Source organism: Cebus imitator, unplaced genomic scaffold (assembly GCF_001604975.1).
Source record: "Cebus imitator isolate Cc_AM_T3 unplaced genomic scaffold, Cebus_imitator-1.0 Scaffold505, whole genome shotgun sequence".
NCBI lineage: Eukaryota > Metazoa > Chordata > Mammalia > Primates > Cebidae > Cebus > Cebus imitator.
Genome location: NW_016107820.1, coordinates 1033007 through 1056700, shown reverse-complemented (window position 1 = coordinate 1056700; position 23694 = coordinate 1033007). Strand labels below are relative to the sequence as shown.

General features: G+C 39.0%; 1 protein-coding gene across 6 annotated transcripts in view; it reads right to left on the bottom strand.

Moving 5' to 3' along the window:
* AFF2 (AF4/FMR2 family member 2) overlaps positions 1 to 23694 on the bottom strand; it is a 501797-nt gene that overhangs the window by 318641 nt on the left and 159462 nt on the right. For all 6 annotated transcript variants that reach the window (XM_017513842.2, XM_017513841.2, XM_017513843.2 and 3 more), the window contains exon 3: positions 16582 to 17442. In XM_017513842.2, the coding sequence (XP_017369331.1) occupies positions 16582 to 17442 (861 nt within the window). The remainder of the gene's footprint in view (positions 1 to 16581; positions 17443 to 23694) is intronic.

Genomic DNA, 23694 nt, shown 5'->3' with positions numbered 1-23694 from the left:
CACCCAACCAACTGAAAAACCAAGTCTGCTCCATCTAGGAAGTAATTCTGTTAGTGGCCTTCCATTTTTCAAGACTTTCTTTCAAACACTACATAAATGAATAATTAAAGAGGCAAGCGAAAATAAATATTAAGAATTTTCCTAAACCATTTTCTCAAGGCATTTTTATCCCATTTAAATTTTAAAGGTAATTATATCGCCTACTGCCAAGAAAGTTAACACTAGTTATTGAAATAAATAACACTGTACAAATTAAATAGGGTTGCAAAGACAAAAATGCATAATGGTTTATTCAAAATAGGAATCACAACACTGTTATTTCTAGCTCTAAGTACTATATCCTCTTGATTTATGAAGACATAATTTTAAATGTCTATTAGTAAAACCTTTTCTCCTGTATCACACTAACTTTACTATCAGATTGCTGCTTAAAAAAATTAACAGTCATCTTTTCCCAGCAGTCATTTAGTATGGTTTTGCTTCTTTTATTTTATAGCTTTTGTATGTATACTGCTAAGTTTGGAAAGACATGTACTTATGTCTACCTATGTAAATCACATAATGAATTATGTTGCAGTTAAAACGTACAAACTAAATCTAGTATTTCTTCAGTAATTTATCCCCAACCCAGTATGTCTTTTAATGTATTATACAGCGGTGTTATATAATATATGAAAAATTTTAACATGGATTTTGATTAGCTGTATTACAGCATTGAACCTGTGTTGATGCAAACATATAATACCTTTTTGGTTTTTGTGTGTGGAAGGCATTCGCAGTCAATCTTTCAATCTTCCCAAACTCTAAAGGCTGATGTTAGAAAGATTCAATAACACAGTGTAGCTACAATTTCCTTTCTTTTCCCTACAGTAGGTTGAAATGAACATATTTATGTGACGGGGAGGGCTTTTCCTTCATAAGTCAAAATACAGAAGTTGGATGTCGCTTTTTTATATGCCTAATATGTTTGCTGGAGTCTACCAACTAAGGAACTTTTGTATGTATCTTTGGGTTATGGGAAACGGCCAAGTTTCACGCTACACTAGATTATTTTTGATGCAAGCTCTCTCAGATGAAGGTTTCACCTGTGGCCTTTCTCATTCCTCAGCGAGGAATATGCAGCGTAAAAGCAGACTAACATGTTTCTATTAAGCCAATTGGACTGGCTGGCTTTGCAGAGCCCTCTCAGAATCAAGAATCTGTAATTCTATAAATAGTACCACTATCATCTCCACAGTTTTACTGCCACTCTTTGGCCTCCACTCAAAATAATGATTGTTTTCTCAGAGTACTGCTCTTTTAATTCACGTGCATTAATAGAATATAAGTGTTCTTCAAAATGTTGATTATTTTTTCCTTTTCACTTAATGCCCAGATTCACGGGTGGAGAGTTCAAGGCTCAGTTCTGTAATTAGCCATGGTGAGGCACTTGGTGAGGCCTCCTCTTGCCAAGCTTCTATGTTCTTCATTGCAAGAAGTGAAGCTTTCAGGTCTCAAAGTCTCTGTTTACAGCAATTTCAAAATACAAAAGTACATGGGAGTTACAGACAGAGTTTCAAATAGTTGAGAACTGAGAAGGACTAGATAAGTAAAGTCAAATAAACATATTATGATTAATTTCTCTATATTTGAAAAAACATAATTGCAATCCTAGAAACTATGGAGTGCAAAAATATTGTACACTTAATTCCACTCTTTCCTCCTGCTTGCACTACCAGAAATTCACTTATCTTAACTAAAAGGCCATGTCCATGGTCCACCAAATAACGGCAGGGGAGCTGAGTTGAACAGTTTTTGAGGTAACAATTTATATAGACAGTCAGAACAACTCTACACCAACTCCACCAAAATCGAAGGAGGTCATTTCTCACTCAAAATTATATCATAGGGGCTTAGGGAGAGAAGAGCAGTATGGAGTGCAAAGCCATTCCCACTCTCCATTGTAAACATGTTCCCTGTGTAGCCAGCTTCAGTCTAAAGGAAATAAAGTCAGGAAGTATCATAGAAAAGTCCACAGCTATCAGTACAAGATAAATTCAACTGGTTATGTGTTCATTGGACTTCAAAAACTACAAAAGACAAAGCATAATTTAATATTTAATATATTGCATAACTAATAGAAAATTATCACTTCTATGATTTCTAAAAAAAATATTCAGCATATTTTCCCATGCTCTCTGTACTATCAAACCTCTCTGAGGTAAGATATTAATTTTTAAGTGGTGAACCAAAAAGGTCATTTGTAGGAAATAAATCTTTCAATGAGGTATAGGAAAATAATCATGATTTTTTTGAACATAGCTTTACAACAAGAAGCACTGTGCAAACATAAATCAAATATCATTACATTCAAAGCCTATATCATGACAGCATGACAATAAAAGAGATAAAAGGAAAAACTTACCTGCTTTGTGAAGCTCTCAGTGTGAAAGAAAGGAATCTTGGGTAATGGTATCACCATCTACGGCTTGCCCAAGCTAGAAACTTCAGTGTCATTTTAAATTCCTCTCTGTTGCCTTTCTTTCAATGACTTATCTAAATAATCACTGAATACCACTGAATCAGACTTAAAAATCTATCTCAAAAATGACCATAATTCAAATTGCTAGCATTTCTGGCCTGGAATATTTCAACTGCCTGCTCAATCTTTCTGCCTCGAATCTCACCAGCCCTAACATGTTACTCCCTGCCACCAACTCCCCTGCCAATCACCCTGTCAAGATGGCTTTTCTAAAACATTATCTATCATGCTTATACCTTATACCTTTTAATGATTTAAGACTCCCCATCACGTAGAGCTGATACCAATCCCCCAGTCTTCCCAACCAATCTTCCCTTCTCTCTCCAAACACAGCTGACTCTTGTGTCTCATCAATCCCAGAAGCCATCAAGCCAATTTACAACTTGATGTGGGTCTACATTGCAGAGAATGCCTATATTTCCACTTCTTCACCAATAAAACTTCTAATCATACTTTAAGAGCTAGCCGCAAGTTACTGCTCCCCCAGAAAGCTTTTCTAAACACCTCACATATCTATTCTTTTCTCTGCTTAAATACCAAACACTGTTCTATTATACGTCACTGTGACTTCTGTTTTTGTGTCTATATCCCCAGACTTAAGCTACCTAAGATAAGGCAACATATCATCATCTCAGTTTTCCAGCTTCTAGCATAGTACCTGGCACACAATGGACACTCAATGCAAATTTGGTAAATGAATGAATGAAAAAAGAAAATATGAGATTTTACAGGCATCTAGTGCATGTTTCCAACACTCTGTAAGATCACATTTTCAGAGTTAAAAAAATCATAATTCATAGTATCAAACTCAGTGTGAACTACTCAAAATATTACACTAGGTTTTTTAAAACATTTGTCCTTGAGCCAAATGCTTCCTTCCAGTATTGAACAAGACCACTTCCTTCTAGATTTATTATAATTTATGCAGATTGCGGGTTCAGGCTTATGTCTCTGGTGTGGGACCTTTTTATACATCAATCTTGACTGGGAAGGAAAGTTAGATCTCATCTTCCCAAGAATCTGAAGACCATACTTATTCAAGGTAAATAGAGTAGAAATGCAGAAAGGCAGTTTTGGGGTCTCAACACATAGGGCAGAACATTTGGTCGGACCCCACTTGGGATGAGCATCCTGGTCTGCATCTCCAGCAGATGCCCAATGAAAGCATTTCTGGATGTCCCAGAGAAAATCAGCTTCCTCAGTAAGTTCACATCAAGATCTGGAAGAATAAGAGATCCTGACAAGCAGAAAGGCCAAAGAACAAGTTCAATCTAGAGCTGGGGCCATCTCCTTAACTGACTCCAGGGGTCACAATTCACCCTGTTTTCTATGAAAACAGCGACCTTGAAACTATACAGAATGGTAGCTACTTCTCCCAACACCAAACTTCTTCATGAAACGGCAACGTCATTGGAGCATTCTTCTATGATACCTACTTTAAGACGTGAGTGGCATGATCCAGTTCATAGGAAGCATGAACCTTAGAGCCCCATTAACTTCCAAGATTTTATGCAGTTCATTGCATCTAAGATACAGCCTGCTCTTTTCTTACTTTCCATCAACCCATGGGCTTCCCAAAGTCCTTGCTGAACCTCACCTCATCTTTAAAGCCTTAACTAAACAGATCCTGTCTGTTATCGCTCCTTCATTCTACATCACCTAGGAACCTAGATATCTCCCTGCATGCTGGGCAAAAACTTCAGAAAGTACTAATAATGCCATCATTTCTAGCCTTCTGACCCAGAAGTCCACTGGCTTTCTCAGCACTCCCTGCAAAAAGACACATGGACACCTAACACATGCATATGTGCACACACATACGAAAACACCCCTACGCATCACTATGCAAAGCCTGTAGGAACTGCCACAGACCATCAACCCTTTCACCCAATTTGACTCAAAATCTTAGGCTATGAAAGAGGATTTGTTATTCCATGAATCTTAGAAATCTCTGCCTCCCATGCTTTAGTCCTTCTGATCCATAAGGGATGCCAGAATGCCAATTGGGTTTGGCCTAGGTCACCTTCTCCCTAGATAAAATAATAGGACTGGCTTCCTTTTAGCAGTTATCTCTGTGGTCACCTCTTTTATATCTTGTGATTCTGAGTCCAAGACTGGGCATGCAAATGGTTTCCTGCCCTGGGAGCCCAGAAACTCTAAGGAAGCAAAAAGCAAAATGACCTTCACCCCATGAGTAACTAAGAAAAAAGATTCTTTTGAATGGAGGGTGAGAGTTGTCATGTTGAAGAGTATTTCAGATCCTGGGTATACAACATTTACATCCACCTGTCTGTAGGCCTAGGCCTGGGAGAGCTTCTACTCCATTGGCTAGTTCTCCCTTGACTATAAGATACCTCTCCTGACTCTAGGATTCTGCTTTGTACAAGAACAAGACTGACCTTCCCCACTTTCTCAAAGCTGACTTCCTGTTGATAACAGGCACAAGAAGCAAAATGTGTTCTGCTATCTGAAACTTTGTCTAGATCTAGCCAAAGGTTCAGCAAACTAAGTTTTGCCAGCCAAATCCAGCCCACTGCCTGTAGTATTTTGGCTCCCAAGTTGAGTATTTTTTACACTGTAAGATGTTTGTAAAAGAGGAAAAAAAATATTTCGTGAGACATGGAAATATGTGATATTCAAGCTTCAGTATCCATATATTGAATTTTACTGGAACACACCCATACACATTCGTTTATGTACAGTCTTTGGCTGTTTTCATGCTACAACAGCAGAGATAAGTATTTGTGACAGACAGACCATATAGCCCATATAGTGGAAAATAATTATTTTTCAGAAAAGTTTTGCCCACCTGGCCATAGCTCACAAAAAAAAAGTCGATTTTACTAACAAATTGTTTTTTATCTATTATCTAAGTGAAAAGAAACTTTACACTTCCCTAAAAGATTTTTAAATCTCACTTTTGCACAATTGTATTTGAACAGTTTACCTACAGCCATTGTCTTTCACTGTGTCTGAGTCCAAGATTCAGAGTGAAGTCATAGTGACAGTCACAGTGAAGACAAACAGCTTAAAGATTTGGCTCAGAAGCATTGTGGACTAAATCTGAAGTCAGTTCTGACTTGGGGAAACCCACCTCCCTCCAAAAAACTGGCTTAGGTTTTTCACAATGAATAGAGCATGGAATACCTCTATTCTTAGTCTGAAAAGTGGGAAGAATGACCTCTCTTATACAGGGTTGAATACTATTCCTTAAAACTTCGTGTCCACTCAGTACCTCAGACTGTGACCATTTTTGGACGTATGTATAGTATTTTCAGATGGAGTTAGTTAAGGATCTAGACATGAATCATCTGGGATATAAAGTGGGCCCTAAATCCAATAACTGATGTCCTTAGAAGAAGAGGACACAGAGAGATACACCTATAAGACCATGTGAAGATGCAGACAGAGATTGGCGTGACACTGCCACAAGCCAAGAAACGCCTGGGGCTACCAGTACCTACTTAAAGTCAAGGAAATATTCTCCTCTAGAGTATTTGGAATGTGCATGGCATCTTTTTGGACCCCTGGCCCCCTGGCCTCCAGAAGTATGAGATAATAAATCTCTTGTTTTAAGCCACTCAGTTGCGATATTCTGTTGCAGCTAAGTGAAACTAATACGCCTCCCATTTGCAGAGTCTTATACACTTTTCAGAGAAGTTTCACAGCTACTTAGTTCATTTATTGTCACAGTAATTTTCTAAAGTAGATTGTGTGCAGACTGTCTGCATTCTCTTGCTGAGATAGAGTGACACTCATCCATTTAATGTCTATCAATAAAAGTCACAAATTCTGTCTGTTCCTTGCTAACTACTTTTGCTATTTGATGATCCTAGACAGTTTTTTTTTTAATTAATCTATTTTTCAGGGTCTCAAACAATTGAGAGGAGTCTTACTCCTTCTATAGCAATTAGTTTCATACCCACTTTTTATTGACATCTCATTTACATCTAAGGTTTATCTTGAGGGTGGCTGTGTTTCAACCACATAAATTTAGATTTTAGCTATGTTGTCTGAGCATTTCTGATAAAGTCATCCCACTAAAAACACAAAAACTCAGAAACTTTATGAACCAAGAAAAGGTCCTCTAACAAGTTATGTCATATGTTACTCATTTAGGAATATTGCAGAAACACTACTTCTCACCATATTTGTAAATGAAAAACACATGACTGTAACCTGTAATACCACAAGAAAAATTGCTCTTTTGGTGTGTTTGGTCCCAGACTTTTGAAATATGAACCAAACAAGGGAATTTTAACTTAAGCTGGATTCAGCTCATTATTCTCTTGCTCTTTATGTACCAGTAGAGGAGCTACTTTTAGAAAATTAACCCATACATATACAGTAGCACACCATGCACCAAATGCCACGTGGAAGTGTCACTAAAAGTCTGGGTTCTGGTCCTACCACAGCCACTTGCTGGCTGTGTGTCTTTAGGTGAGTGACGCTTAGCCTCTCCAAGACTAAGTTTCTGCATCTGTGAAAAGGAAATGATGATAATTCCAGACGCTGTTAGAACTGGATCAAAATAAGATAAGGTATGTGAAGGCATTTGCAAACTATAAAATATAAAGGTAACAGGTTTTTGTTATTGGCACCTATACTATAAACTTAAATAAAAGCATAGTTCACTTTAAAATGATGGTTAATTAGAGATTATTTTCTCTCATTTCAGTTAGAAAACACTAAACACAAAACTCCCATAAAGAGTTTTATAACTTACGTCTAAAGCCCCTTGCATTTACTGTTTGGGTTGAATCAATACGGTTATCTACCTGTCAATTTCTCTTATTCTTTAATGCAGAATGAGAGAAGTCTTTTTTTATGACTGGCTCAGAAAGTACTGAACTAATCAATATATCAAGTGATAACAAGATGATTTGGAACACATATAACAAAAGCTTACCACTTTACTGCATGCTGAATCTGTCAAAATATTTTTCTAGAAGTAATGTGAAAATAGGAGTTCTCTATCTTTCATTATTTCAGTGGGTAGTGACAAAAGGATTAGGAGGTTATTTGCTGAGTCTACAGTTTGGTACTTTCTGGTAAAATGCAGCATATAGTTGTTACCTTGAAAAAAAAAAGGTGAGATGTAAGAATACTCCAGCTGAATTGGTAGTCAATCCCTAAAAACATCCAGTTTGAGTCTGCCCATATTTACCTAGTCTTACAAAGTCCCAAACTGTTCTGAATGTGTACAGGCAGAGCTCAGATCCCTTCATGCTGTTGTAGTGTGGTTACTCCTAGAGGGTTATGGGTAGGGGAGATAATGGCTGACTTTACTATACAAGCAAGGTGGGTTTGGGCTTAACCACCAAGAGAAGATTTAGAGCTGTGAACAACCCCACCAATGAGTTAGTTTAATCTCCTCATGCGACAAGACACCTAGAAAGGCAAAATAACTCTTTTAATTTTACAAACCAAGTCCAGGCCAGAAGTGAAATGCACATTTCAGTATGCCTCATTAAAACTATGCTTTGTAATATTTCACATGTTCCAACATAGGGATTTACTTTCAGCTGTCTCATAAAGAATCACTAAAATTATCAAATAGTGCTGTTTTAAATTGCACCATTATTAATAATGATGACAGAAATGTGCATAACATAAGAATTAAAGTTTTTTTTTTTAACAGAGTAAGAATAAATCAATCTTTTGGTTTCTTTCCAACCAAAAAAGTGTTTAAAAAAAAATGACAAGGGAAGGCAAAGAGCGCTAAGAAAGATGCACTGAAACCAAATACTCTTGATAGACTTAGAAAATGGCATGTTAAAATCACTGACATTGTTTTAGGATGCTGATGGCTACAGCCACTTGCATTCAGCCTTAGAAAAGAAAAAAAATACACATGAGATAGAAGAGGACTTGAGGAAACAGGAAGAAAAGAAATCACAAGTACTTGCATACTCTTTAAGAAACCTTCCTTGAGATCTATCTCTGAGTTTGACTAATGCTAATGAAAAAAAATGGAAGGGAAAGGGAATGAATGGAGGACAGGGATTCCAAGGGAAGGAAGGTATCGTATAAAATAGCCAGTTCAGCATTAATTTAGAAAGATCCTTGGGAAAGCACACTGGAAAAGACTGGATGGTTAAAAGAGAGGAAATGAGATGTCCTTTCTTGTAGGGAAATAGAAAACAAACCTGGAAAAGCTCATAAATTACTGCTTGAATTGACGAAAACAATTGTCTTGAGAGAATTCCTAGTCTCCTATGAAGCCAGGGAAAGTAAAATGTCAAGTTCCGCATAACATTCTGGTTGCCACATTGCCTACAAATTCAAGAGAACTGACAGTCTGGCTTTTGAGCTCTCTCACTTTGGTCATACATGCCCACAGCTGCAGATAAACTGGCCTATCCTTAGAATACAGTTCACATTTTTCTCACTTCCCTTTTTTGTATATGCTATTATCTCAATCCATCACTAATATGTACACATATGAACTGCTCTCCAGATTCCTCTTGAACTACTCTATTACCACCCAATGTTAAAGGCCAAGTTCAAAACAAACTTCCCATTCATTCTCTGCAAAATCCTCGCTGGTCACCTCTACATGTCCCTGTCTGACAAATCATTCCTGCTATTGTGAGAATGGTCTCAGTCTCCCCTCTTCAGGACACTTTTCCTAATTCAACCTTTCCAGCACAAAGAATGCAAATCCAAGTATTCTACTTGTATTACTGTCAACTACATATGTTCAGCTGGAGACCACTTCACTTAGCTTAGGGAGACACTAAAGTTAGGGGGAATATGAAGGGAAAAGAGGAATATGATAAGAAAATGAATTTGAACACCAATGAGACCAGTGAGTTGGAAGAGTTAGTAAAAAAGCATAAACAAAATGCAACTACCAGGGGATGGACTAGCAGAGAAGAAGGTACAAAGCTTTCTAGATTCCACACAGCTATAAAACAAATACTAAGTAGTTCAAGAGTCTTTTCTGGCACCCTAAAAGTATAAAGATAACAAAATATAACGATATACTTCATTTTGATTGGGTTGGGAATAGTCCAGATACAGCCTTGGACTGAATACTACTTTATCTTCATAAGAATGCACAAAAAATAAACTGGTGATATACATCAAGTGATATGGTTTGACTATGTCCCCACCCAAATCTCATCTTGAATTGTAACTCCCACAATTCCCACACTTCATGGGAGGAAACTGTGGGACAAAATTGAATTACAGGGGCAAGTCTTTCCTGTGCTGTTCTCGTGATAGTGAGTATGTCTCACGAGATCTGAGGGTTATAAGGGAGAGTTTCCCTTGCCAAGCTCTCCTTTCTTGTCTGTTGCCATGAGACACGTGTCTTTAACCTACTGCTATGATTGTGAGGCCTCCCCAGACACATGTAACTGTAAGTTCACTAAATCTCTTTCCTTTGTAATTGCACAGTCTCCAGTGTGTCTTTATCAGCAGCATGAAAATTGACTGATACAGTAAATTGGTACCAGGAGTACGGTGCTGGTGAGAAGATACATGAAAATGTGGAAGCATCTTTGGAACTGGGTAACAGGCAGAAGTTGGAACAGTTTTGAGGGCTCAGAATAAGACAGGAAAATGTGGGAAAGTTTAAAATTTCCTAGAGACTTGTTGAATGTCTTTGACCAAAATGCTGATAATGATATGGACAAAAAAATCCAGGGTGAGGTGGTCTCAGACGCAGATGAGTTACTTGTTGGAGACTGGAGCAAAGGTAACTCTTGTTATGTTTTAGCAAAGAGACTGGTGGCATTTTGACCTTGCCCTGGAGATTTGTGGAACTGAACTTGAGAGAGATGATTTAGGTTATCTGGCAGAAGAGACTTCTAAGCAGCAAAGCATTGAAGAGGGGACTTGGGTGTTGTTAAAGGCATTCAGTTTCAAAAGGGACACAGAGCATAAAAGTTGGGAAAATTTACAGCTCGACAATGTGATAGAAAAGAAAATCCCATTTTCTGAGGAGAAATTCAAGTCAGCTGCAGAAATTTGACTAAGTATCAAGGAGCCAAATGTTAATCCTGAAGACAATGGGGAAAATGTCTCCTGGGCATGTCAGAGGACTTCACAGCAGCCCCTCCCATCACAGGCCAGGAGGCCTAGGAGGAAATGATGGTTTTGCAGGCCAGGCCCAGGGACCCTTGCTCTGTGCAGCCTAGGAACTTTGTACCTTGCATTCTAGTCACTCCAGCCATGGCTAAAAGAGGCCAAGGTACTACTTGGGCTATTGCTTCAGAAGGTGGAAGGTCCAAGCCTTTGCAGCTTCCACATGATGTTGAGCCTGCAGGTACAGAAAAGTCAAGAACTAAGGTTTGGGAACCTCCTCCTGCAATTCAGAGGATGTATGGATATGCCCAGATGTCCAGGCAGAAGTTTGCTGCAGAGGCAGGGCCCTCATGGAGAACCTCTGCTAGGGCAATGTAAATGGGAAATGTGGGGTCAGAGCCCTCACAGAGTCCCTACTGGGGCACCACCTAGTGGAGCTGTGAGAAGGCCACCATCCTCCAGATCCCAGAATGGTGGATCCATCAACAACTTGCACCATGCACCTGGAAAGGCCACTGACACTCAATGCCAGCCCATGAATGCAGCCAGGAGGGGGGCTATACCCTGCAAAGCCACAGGGACAGAGCTGCCTAAGACCGTGGGAGCTCACGTTTTGCATCAGAATGACCTGGATGTGAGCCATGGAGTCAAGGGAGATCGTTTTGGAGCTTTAAGATTTGACTGTCCTGCTGGATTTCAGACTTGCATGAGACCTGTAGCCCCCCACCCCCCCCCTTTTTTGGCCAATTTCTAACATTTGGAATGGCTGTATTTACCCAATGCCTATTACTCCATTGTATCCAGGAAGTAACTAACTTGCTTTTGAATTTATGGACTCATAAGTGGAAGGGACTTGCATTGTCTCAGATGAGACTTTGGACTGTGGACTTTTGAGTTAATGCTGAAATGAGTTGAGACTTTGGGGTATTGTTGGGAAGGCATGACTTGATTTAAAATGTGAGGACATGGGGTTTGGGTGGGGCTGATGCAGACTGATATGGTTTAGCTGTGTCCCCACCCAAATCTCATCTTGAATTGTAACTCCCACAATTCCCATGCTTCGTGGGAGGAATCTAATGGGAGGTAATTGAATCATGGGAGCAGGTCTTTGCTGTGATGTTCTCCTGATAGTAAGTTTCACGAGGTTTGATCGTTATTATAAGGGGGCATTTGCCTGCACAAGCTCTCCTCTCTTGCCTGCCACCATGTGAGATATGCCTCTCACCTTCCACCATGATTGTGAGGCCTCCCCAGCCACGTAGAACTGTAGGTCCACTAAATATCTTTCTGCTGTAACTTGTCCAGTCTCAGGTATGTCTTTATCAGCAGCATGAAAACAGACTAATGCATCAAGTGAAAAATTCTTAGCATGAATTATAAACAGCAACTGAATGGCCTTCCATTCATTGAAGCAGCTGTCTTATTTCTGTGTAGCTGCATGGACATATCTAGAACACCAATGGTAATATCCCAATATTCTCCGCAGTTGTCACAGAAGGGACCTGAGTTTACTCTCCACCTCATAATAAATAAAGGTAATTGTACTCCCAGTGTTCACTGCATAGGGTGTGAAACAAAACAGGCACAGTCACAAATGTCAGCAATAATTTTTCAGCTGGTTGACAAAGCTAACCACTAAAATAAGCTACAGAAAAATCCCACATAATTTCTATTAAACTTTTCTAAGGCATCTAGTTTTGCAGCAATTGGAGCCTCAGATAGCCTTAGATCGCAGCCAAGAGCAGCATGTAAAGCAAATAACCCTTTAGGGATATGACACTCTACACATTAGCTTTATAATTTCAAAAGCTTATTGACTTAGGATGAAGACACTTAATATGTAATATCAATCCTTTTCATGTGCATATATTTACTTGGCAAACTATACTAATAACAAATTGCACCAAAATGCAAAGCTGTCTACACCAGCAGATTTTTATCCTAAGGTAAAAATAAACAAAAACATCTGTAAATAAATCATGTATAAAGCTACATTTATTAACAGATTCATTTCCTAATAAAACACCATCTGCAAGCAACCCTATGTTTCCACTTGATATAATTAGGCCTTTTACTGTTTTCAGATGCAGTTCCCAGAAAAATCTTCTAAACCCAACTGCAGAACACATCAGCCTTTTGTTGTTGTTGTTGCCAGGAATGTTAATAAATTCTGTGACATGAAGTTTTGTTTTTTACTTATTTATTTATTCATTTTGAGATAGAGTCTCACTCTGACACGAGGCTGGAGTGCAGTGGCACAATCCCAGCTCACCGCAAGCTCCGCCTCCCAGGATGAAGTGATTCTCCTGCCTCAGCCTCCCAAGTAGCTGGGACTACAGGTGTGCGCCACCACACCCAGCTAATTTTTCTATTTTTAGTACAGACAGAGTTTCACCATGTTGGCCAGGGTGGTCTTGATCTCTTGACCATGTGATCTGCCTGCCTCAGCCTCCCAAAGTGCTGGGATTACAGGCATGAGCCACCGCACCCTGCTGACATGAAGTTTTTAAGCAAATTATTTGTTAAAATGACATGCCTCAATTGAAAAGCTGACCTTTTGCAAAAAAGTTGGTTATACTTCTAATATCCTTATGGTTGATACAGGAATTCTAAGAAATATGGAATGTTTCAAGGATAAAAAATAAAAGTTTCCCCACTATATACTCAATATGTGGACACATAAATAAACATGGAAACACACACTTGCATATCACACTTCAATAATAGTTTGTGATCTCTCAGTTCATAAATATAATGTTATCTGCTTAACTGTACATCTTAGAATGCTGTCTGTTTTCTGGCCATTCAACCCATCCTGCTTCGCCCTCCCTACAAATGCACTTAACTAACACTCATCAACCTCCTGTCACTGGAGACAGGGGAAAAGTTGAGAATGCTCAAGAAAATACTGTGATTGCTCCAAGGATAAGCCTTTTTGGTAATAACTCAGAGTAATGCTACCACTCATCAAAGAGAGCTACACTGACTAGGGACCCGGAACCCAGTGCCTGAAACTTCTTGGCACCAGGAACTGGGGCTGAATTCTAATGCTAAGTGCTTTTGAAAAGTGCATCAAGATTTAATAGGGTGAATTTTCAGACTTGGTCAGAGTTTTAGCCACATAAATTCCATTAGGTTCAAAGCTCCATAATGCTCCACCCTGTCTATATTTATGCCGGCATTTTAATCTGCACCCTCCTAAGCTCTCTTCTTGGGCTGTCTAACCTCTCATTTCCTTTCCTCCTATTTTTGGTTTTCACATTACCCTTGGGTTCTGTATATGCCCCTGCCTTTAGGGCTTTAAGCTTCTCTCTACTATTCTGTCAAATCCTTCCTTGAAACCCATATTTTAAAATAAGTACTTTCTTCACTGATCTCCTATCATGACTTTACTGCACCTGGCCCATTTTTCATGCAGACCTCTACCAAGGTCTGTTTGTACCATTACCAAAGGCTGCATGCACATAGGCTGCTCCTTGGATAATCTTCTCCAGAGCTGATGACAGCTCAGACTGTCTTTGAAAATGTACCTCTTATTGGTGTGCCAGGGCACTGAGTGAGAGCATGAAGTCATTTCTGAATTTGGGTCAGCCATTTTGTGAATGTATAAGAGAGAGAATTACAACAGAGTGGATTTCACTGGGTCTGTGATCTGTCACTCCACTAATGAGGTATGGAAACAGGCTGACAGACTGCTTTATGGGGCAGTGCTATTTCCAGATCAGTCCTGGCTGTATAAGGAGGGAACAACAGCAGATACCAGGGCAAAAGAAGAAACAAGAATGATATTCCCACCACCCATTATACTTTTACTTTTTCAAAGCAGATCTGTTTTTGGTTTTTAAGTATTAAAGCCTGTATTAAGTCATCCATTAGAAATTATGGCTAAGATTTCTCAATGACTGAACAGGAGTAGAGCAGAGTAAGAAACAGGCAGACGGAATACAACTGAAAAAGATACAACTCATAGTGGATTTCCTACCAGTTGTTTACCTTTGTACATGTTAGTTGATTAACACAGTGGCTGGGAAAATGTAATCAAGTAACCATTTTTGAAATTCATTCATTCAACAAACATTTATTAAATATCTACTATGTGCTAGATATTTGCTAGGCGCTTGGGATACAGAGAGAATGAGATATTCCTTGCTCTCAGCGAGCTCACAGTCTAGTAAGGAAAGAGAAACATAACCAAATCACTATAATACAATGAAGTTGGAGCCAATCAGGGCATATAGAAGGTGCTAGAGGATGCCAGAGGAAGGGGTTTTTAAGCTGGGCAGGATGAGAGAAGCTTGCACAGAGAAGGTGACAAATGACCAGACCTGAAAGAGAAACAGGACTTTACCAGGAAGACAAGGGAAGGTGAGGAAAGACATTCGATGCTGAGGGGACAGCAGGCCAAAAAGCAAAGAAGCGTGATAAAGCATGACATGACAGGGAACCACAGGTAGTCCCATATGGCTGGGATTTCAACTGCATATGAAGAAGTAGTGAAATATGTAGCCAGAAAGGGAGTATGAAACTAAAGCGTGAAGAGCCTTGTATGTGTGACTAAGAAAGTTGGACTTTCCCTGGAAGTGATGAGAAGGCACTGAAGAATCAAAAGCAGGGAGTGACATGGTCAGATCTGCCTGTTAGATGAGCCTGCATGGATGGTTTGGAAGAGAGGTGACACTAGAGGGAAGGAGATCAGTCAGGAGGGGCTCTCACAGCAGTCCACTGAAGGCTCACAGGTGGTTCAAAGGCAGTGGGGGTAGAGGTGACAGACTAGAGAGATACTTAAGAGGAAGCTTGACAAGACTTGATGAATGATGACACAAAAAGCAAAATCGCCTCAGAAATGAAACAATATTAAAAACATACATTCAGAAAATACAGCCAACAGCCCAGGCCTCCCTCCCTTCGTGTTCCCATTGTCCTCTGAAATCACCGCATCTGCTGAGAATAAATAAAGGAAGGAGATCCAGAGGCTTATAGGATCAGACTTCTCTAGATACCACTAACTTGGAATCTGTAACCATTCAGACAGACTGCCTGTCACTCCTATCGAGTAAGATTTTAAGCCTACTTTCTTCCTCTGTGTCATTTCAAGCCTTTAGTCACCAGTGACAGGAATCCAATCTAAAGGCAGTGGCTTCTTCCAATCAAGTGCTTGAGATGCAGTAGACAGCCGCTTACATGATGGTGTCTGAGAGGCAGCACCATATATGCCCCCCACCCAGGGGCCACAAGGCCTGGAATCCAATCATTAGCGATTCATTCCTTGGAAGAAGCTTTGCTCCCTCTGGACTTCTCTTTTACAAGGCAATGATTCCTGAGATGGGTAGGATAGTCATTCTAAACCAGTGGGGTTTTGGTTGATCGTAATGCCTTTTGCTTTGACAGAAAGGATGAAGGTAGAATAAAAGGGCTATGTAGAAACCTGTGGAGGAAGGCGATGTAGAAGAGAAGACTGATGGATACAGAAGATAACATTAAGATCTTGCCAAGGAATAGCCCTGTAATCACTCAAGAAACTAAACTTCTTAAAGAATGCTTTCTACTTCAGGTTCCAGCAAACCACACTTGCACATTCTTGTACTTTAAGGAACTTCTGTGTTTTAAGTTTAGAATATGTTTTAAGTTTAGAATATTGAGTAGTGAAGGCCTATAGTGACTCGCAATCTTCTCGTGAACCTCATACTACTTATGACCAATTATAATCTCAAATGTTATTAATTTGTACATAACACTATCACAACTGTATTTTATGATACTATTTTATAACTTCAACTTGTCATTCATTCACTCAGACCAACCTTGTCTTTTGCCATTCCAAATTATGGAGATTTAACTGTATTTGCAGCATGTTAATCAGTCATGTCACAAGTGACAGAAGATCAAAAAATTCAGACTCTGACCTTGAAGAGAATCCTATACAGCTCAATAAGGTAAATGAGAGCTGCTGGTGAATACTGGATTATAGAGGTTAGAGCAGAGAACTAAAAAAAGTGAAACCAAACAAAACTTTAAAAATTACTTACTTCACTTGTTTGGAGGATGGTGAACTTTGGCAGTTTAGTCTTTGAACTGGCTGCACTGGGTTTTCCATCCAAGAGTGTTCCAAATGACAGATTCCCGAAGCTGTTCTCAAATTCAATTGAAGGTTTCAGTGTTGGAGAGATGTCTGGTGCCTGGTCCTGGCCATCCATGGGTCTGACGTATGCAGTTGGCTTTTGCTGCCCCATGCTTGTTTTGCAGTAAAGCCCTGGTGGGAAGTTTTGAACTGAAAGGCCACTGCTGGGAGCTAACAAAGAGGACGCCACTAGGGGAGATCCAGGAGCTTGCACGGCAAATTCAGATTCTTCTGGTGAATTGGATTGAAAGATTTCCTTGAAAGCATCTTCTCCACTGGACGTAGCATTGCTGTCTTCCTTTGCAGCTGGGTTTGACTCTTCAACTTCTCCACTCTGGGGCTGTTCAGCTGGGTAGACAAATAAGTCTTCCAGTTTGGCTTGAGACTGGTCCTGTGTCAAAGTCTGCATCTTGTTTGGCTGACCACTGGCCTGGCTTGCCAGTACAGTGCTAGGGTTATGACTATCACGTGACCATTCAGGTTTCGATTTTCTGTTGCTGTGTATTAGAGTTGAATTCAGTATCACAACAGAAGGTGGAGGCATTGGTGCTGAAGGGTGGGTGCTATCCTGGTGAGGTGGAATTATCCTATTATTCTGTTCCGGAAAAAAGCTTGGTTCGTTTTTGTTGATGGGAGTCTGGGGCACAGAATTCTTTGGAATTCCCACTAGATGATTCTGATTAGAATGGTTAGTTAGCAAATCCTTCATTTCATCATAGTTTCCAAGCGTGTTCTGGACTCGGTTGGCAAGTGCATCACCTTTGTTTGTCTAAAATAACAAAAAGATGGGGGTGGGAGGAGAGAGAATGAATAGGTTTGTGTTTCCTAATGTTAATGTTTCAAACAGATGCCCTAAGTAGACTAGCATACGGGTTTCTTTAAAATTGTCTTGCTGCCATCTAATTTCATGCTTTTCATGTGCTATGTAAGAAAAAAAAATCAATAACACTATTGAAAAAGCCTCTTGGAATGAGTGGGTATGATTAACATTTGTATACTCCCTAGCCAGTCCTTAAACATGTTCATTGAGAAAAAGTTTTATATTACATCATTTATTAATTTTATTAGAAAAATAACTTATTCTGTGTCAGATGAGCTGAATTGCTACATTCTACACTGTGATTAACTTCTGTTTACCAATCATTGGAGTTATAATGGAATGTTCTACCTATATATATTCTTGACATATCAGCCTTTACACCACATTATACCATGAAAAAGGCTTAGACTATTGGATAAGAAAATCAGTTAAATTGTGCTACCGTGACTATACTAAGTTTAGAAAAGGCATGGAATTAAACAGCATCTAATTGAGCTATCTTATGACTAAAGTGAATCTGATTTCTTCTAATCAAAGAACTGTATGAATTACTAGTGTCTGCCTATATATTCTGGAATGACTGTGCTTACATATTGATGATTCATATTCATTTACTTTGAAATGGTGCAATTGTTCATCAACAGTGACTCAAGCCCTTCTGTGTCTTTTCAATGATTACGGAAAATTTATTTAAGTGTTTAAACTGTCATTTAAGTAAACCAAAACAAAGTTATCTTTTCAAAGTGATGTTAGCCTAATACATGACAGTTACAGAGGCAACCAAATCATTTTATGGACAATAAGTATACCAGCTACACCACCCCCTGTAGTATTAGTCCTATTAAAATGGTTGTGATTGCTTTTAAAATAATTGTGTTCCTGCATGGGGTTTTGTAATACAGAAAGCAAAGTTATCATGACTTAAAAACAGTGGTTAGCTATATACTTGGAAATAACTGATGAAAGCTCAGTTGTTCATCCCCAAAAGTGGCTTTCTTTATTCTCATTATATTCCAAAGGGGTAATCAAAACAACCTGCTGAATTCCAAAAGCCAAAGGACTTTTTTTATACTTAGGCTGCACTATCCTGGCCCAAGATGTTGCAATGATAAAAGGTTACCAGTATTCAAGGAGCCATCTGCCAACCGGGCCACTAGATGGGAAAGATACCACCCTACGTGACCTTCAAGTCCCCTTCAAGTAAGCCATGGGCACACTTTCCATGCACAGGAGGGAGTGACCATCTAACCATTGATGCACTCTTTGCTGAAGATAGTTGTTTAACATCTAAAATTTTTTGCATTACTTTAACATAGCCCAGTCTCCTGGTGTACACAGGGAGTATACCTAGCTAGGTCTAGCATCTCAGTCTAAACTTAGGGTGTATGGCTGTGTGTTTTCCTCTGTATGTGAAGATGGGAGGATATGCAGATGGATAGAGGGCGAAGTGCCAGAAATGGGTGAAATCTCCTGGGGAAAGAAAATGTAGAATGAGAAGATGGAGACTGGCAGAGAACGTTGGGAAACATCACCTTTTAAGAGACTAAGAGAAAAGGAGCCAGCAAACGATACCAAGAAGAAACAATCAGAGAGAGACAGAATCAAATTGGGAACCTTGGCCTCATTATTAGCACCATCTCAATATACCATAAAAAGTATCTAACTCATACTGTGTGTGTGAAACCATATGAGACACTTCCAAAGAAATGAGGGCACCAGGAGACATATAAATTTCAAAGATTAAGGAAAAGTATGCTAAACATATGATAAGGGAGCTCTGTCAGGGACAGGGATTTTTAGAAATCAAATAACTATGTCGACTTTAGTTTGCTTATCCTCCAATCATATATTGCATCATATGCAACCTTGGTACTGAAGTAGTGAGTAAACAATTAACATTCCATATAATCCTCAGCTGAATAATCACTCTGTTTTCAGAAGCACGTCTGAAAGACATGTTTAATAGTCATAGATGGGTAGAAGTCACTTTTATTTCCTAGAAGTCTCTGGGTTTGTCATTTTTAATGGCAGGAATTACTTTTTAGCACAGACAAGAACAAACTCTTTGTATATAGTGGTCTCCTTCAACTGAGTTGCACAATGAACCACATGGACAGCAGCCAAAACCAGGCTCTCTGTTCAATCTCTAAATTTAAACAAGCAAAAAAAAAAATTCATTGTGCTGAGGGTCTAACAAGAATCTGAAGCAAGCTTTAAACATTTGCAGGCTGTTTTGGCCTGTTAAACAGATTACCTCTTGGGTCAGATGTTTGCCTCATGAACAGTGATACCTGGTCATATTCAAGGATCTGACCCAACAAGGGAAACAGCACCATTTCACTTCCCATTGGAAATGCTTTCATTTCATTATATGGCTTTCACAGAAACAGAGCTCTGCAAAATCAGAACCTTGTCCCTAGGTGTCAGGGAGACCATTGTAACACTTCCATGCCCTGAGAAGTCATTCTAGTCTCCTTAGGGAAACATAAACAGGACCCAAGAACGTCAAAGCTCATTTGCTTACAAACAAGCTAGTCAAATTCTTGTTCTTGTTTCAGCAGTAAATAAAAGAGGTTCATCTTATCCTCAGTAGGGAGAACCTTGCCTACTTGGTAATGTCTCTTCATTTACATTTACTTATAATGATCTGGCTTACTGAAGCAAGCTTAGATATATTTTTCCCTATCTAGGTTTTAAAAATATGCTTGAAATGAAGAGAACTTCTAAACTGGCCAATGTCTAAAACTGTGTCTATGTGAATAAAATTAGAGGAAAATTGAAATTTCTCTCAATAAGTCTAGAAAATCAACCTTTGCTACATAGTTTATACTATATTTATGATATCTTTTCTTGAATAAAACTATGAGATCTTAAAGGTCAGAGACCACATTTTACTTATTTTTATATACCCAAGATGTAGCACCATGTCTTGTGCTTATCAAATACTCAATAAATTTTTACAGAATTTAACAGGATAAATTAAAATTCATACCCTGTGTATATCAAAATAAAGAATTTTCAATAGCTGGAGCCAAAGGTACATAAATAGAAGGTAAAAATCAGGCTAACTTGGTTACTATGATTGAACATTAAATTGAACTTTGAGTTTCCAGGTAGCTAAGGCAAAAAGGAAAAGCTCGTAGATTACAGAATTATCTTGGATGGAAAGAAGCATATCCTAATTCATTAAATGAGACACATGGTTGTATGATAATAAAATGTGAAAAGGAAGTCCTCTCATTGATATGGTTACAAGAACATTTGAGCAATAAAACAATATTTGGGGCCTCATTTTCCAAGATGATACAAAGATGTCTTCATGTGACTTTTTCTTATGATGACTAACTAAGTGAAAGCATGTCTGCATGTGGACTTAGAGGTCTAGACTAATACAATCCAGGAGTGCAGGTTTCTTGCACACTAATGACACAGGAGTGAAGCTGTGATAACCTGCAGAAATAGAGGGATGTCACCTCCCTTAGACTAGCTTCGTCATAGAGCAATTGTCTCGGAAGGACTTGTGACAGAAAATGTATAGCACACAATTCAAGGCTGAGTTCACTGATGATGCTTTCTGAGTTGCTGATTGAAGGAAGATCCATATGCTTTGCATAACAGATGTTCTGTGGCTACGAGTAAGAATTATCGTAGTGGTTCTTAAGACAGACACTGGTAAATTTGAGACCCACCTGAGGCAGGGTTATGCACAGAGGACGCACGGACACAGAGCCTCAAGAAGTTCACCATTTGACAACTGGCACATAATTAGCAGTCCAGTCCAGGTTGTCAGAGTAAGCACTCCACCTTCCCACCATTGGAGGTGGGTAACTGTCAACCAGTTTTTAAATTTCTCAAGATGGAGATATGAGAACCACTGGATAGAAAACCCAATGGGGCCTGAAATACATTTATACACACCTACACAATGTACTCTCATTATACACCATAGCAACTTCAGATTCATACTAAATGTTCTTTTTCACTCTCCAGAGTCTTAGTAATGCTATTAAGAAGCAAAATAGTCTTGGTAATCTTGATTGAACATTGTAAACATGAAAAAAATAAAATTCAGCCATTTCAATCAATTATATGCTTCTTTCAATTTGGCCAATTCTTTACTTCCCAGTCTAGATAATTGGTTGATTCTTTAAAGGTAACTTCGGCAGTGATTATTTTCTAAGTAATCACAATTTCTCTATCATCAAGAAATGCATTTTCCAAGTATTTTCAAGCATAAATTACATGTCTGGTTTGTGGCTCATGATTAACAGCATTCCTTCATTTAAGCTTTTTTTGCCTCTCATTACTGCAAGAAATGCAAACTTCCCTCAGTTTGCTTCTAATGCTATCTACAAATAAGTAGTATAATGTCATTGCATGCAAGACTAATGTGCTAGAAGGCTATTGTGCCATAGCATTTCTTTTTAATAAAAGTAGCAAAATAATTTATGTTTTGAAGCTCATTTTTTTCTTTTATTTTATTGTGGCTAACATTTGATTTAGTAATTTGTTTTTTTCTAATTCTAGTATTTTTGCACTTAATCTCTCTAAGCTCTAAGTTCCTATTTGTTTTTTTATCCTAATTCTAACCATGATAATAACTGAATTTATATAGCTTTGAAATTTATATTGCTTTGAAATTTACAGATTTCAAAGCAAGGTTTCCCAGATTATTTCATTTTGATCCTTAAAATAACCATGTGAGTCAGCAGAGTAGCTCTGGCCTCCACCTGGCCTCTACCTCTATGTGCTCCAATACAAATGACCTTGGGTAAGCCACTTAATAATTATCTCTGCACGTCAGTTTCCTCATTCTCATTGGGCTATGAAGAGTCATAAAATGTTACTATTCTTATTAATTACTATGTTTCACTTCAGAAAAGAAAAGGAAAACCTATGGATCAGAGAAAGGGAGTTTCTTTTCCACCATCACTCAGCAGGTAAGCTTATCACATCTTCTGATTTCCTGTCAGAGGATTAATAACTTCCTGTTACAGATGCAGAATCATACAGAACTGGATGCAGGGTCTAAATTTGCCATGTATAAGGACATAAAAATGCAAAGAGCCATCTCACTTCTCTGAGTTAAAATTCCTCATGGAAAACATGGGAAAATTACATACTCCAGTTGTTTTAAGGGCTAAAATGAACACATACATAAAACCCTAGCACAATGCCTAGCACACATCAAGCTGGCATCCACTTGGTACATGCCAGTTCCTCACCAAACTTACTGCATTAACCTAGAAAAGTCAAATGGCTTCATATTTTTCAGGCACATTTGAAGACATCCTTCTCAACAGCATAACACAAACTCCAGTTTAAAAATCATATGCTACAAAAGCAGACCAGAGAGAAGTTTCCTATCACCAACCAAATCTAGGGGTGGTCAGCATTCTCTCCATTCTGACAGTGGTAGAGGCAAAGCAAAGAAGGGAAAGAAATCAGCCAGGAACATGAGAGGTCACCATTTATCTCTCTGCCAAAAAAGAATAATAGGTCCTAAAGATCAGTGTTCATACTGGCTAATTTATGAACGACTGACTCTTTTGGACAGGTGACTGGATCTTGTTTTAGGCTTCAGGATAGCAAGAACGTTCCTGAAAGTTTTGATCCACCATCAGGCATTTTTATTCTAAATTTGATAAGCACTCCCACTACCACCCTAGGGAAGAGCTGTGGTATGTCTTCATTTCTACCAGTGGACCACAAGCCAGCTCTAGGACTCCCATGACCACTGGCGTATCCAGATACTACAAGGGTATCCAGCCCAATCTCGGTCTGGGGAGCCTTATGGAGGTGCAACATCAGTTCTACTTTTCTCTTACTCCTCAGTGCTCTCTCAGAGAACCCTGAATGTGGATGTAGCACAAGATGACAACCAATCATCAAAGCAAGGGTGAAAGAAAAATAATTATTAGGTCAGCAAGCACTAGCATTATTCTTTTCCTTCACAGTTTTGACTTAAGAACAAAGGTTTTGGTCAGGAGCGGTGGCTCACACTTGTAATTCCAGCACTTTGGGAGGCCAAGGTGAGCAGATCATCTGAGGCCAGGAGTTCAAGACCAGCCTGGCCAACATGTTGAGAACCCACCTCCACTAAAAATACAAAAAGTAACCAGGTGTGGTGGTACATACCTGTAATACCAGCTACTTGGGAGGCTGAGGCAGGAGAATCACTTGAACCTGGGAGGCGGAGGC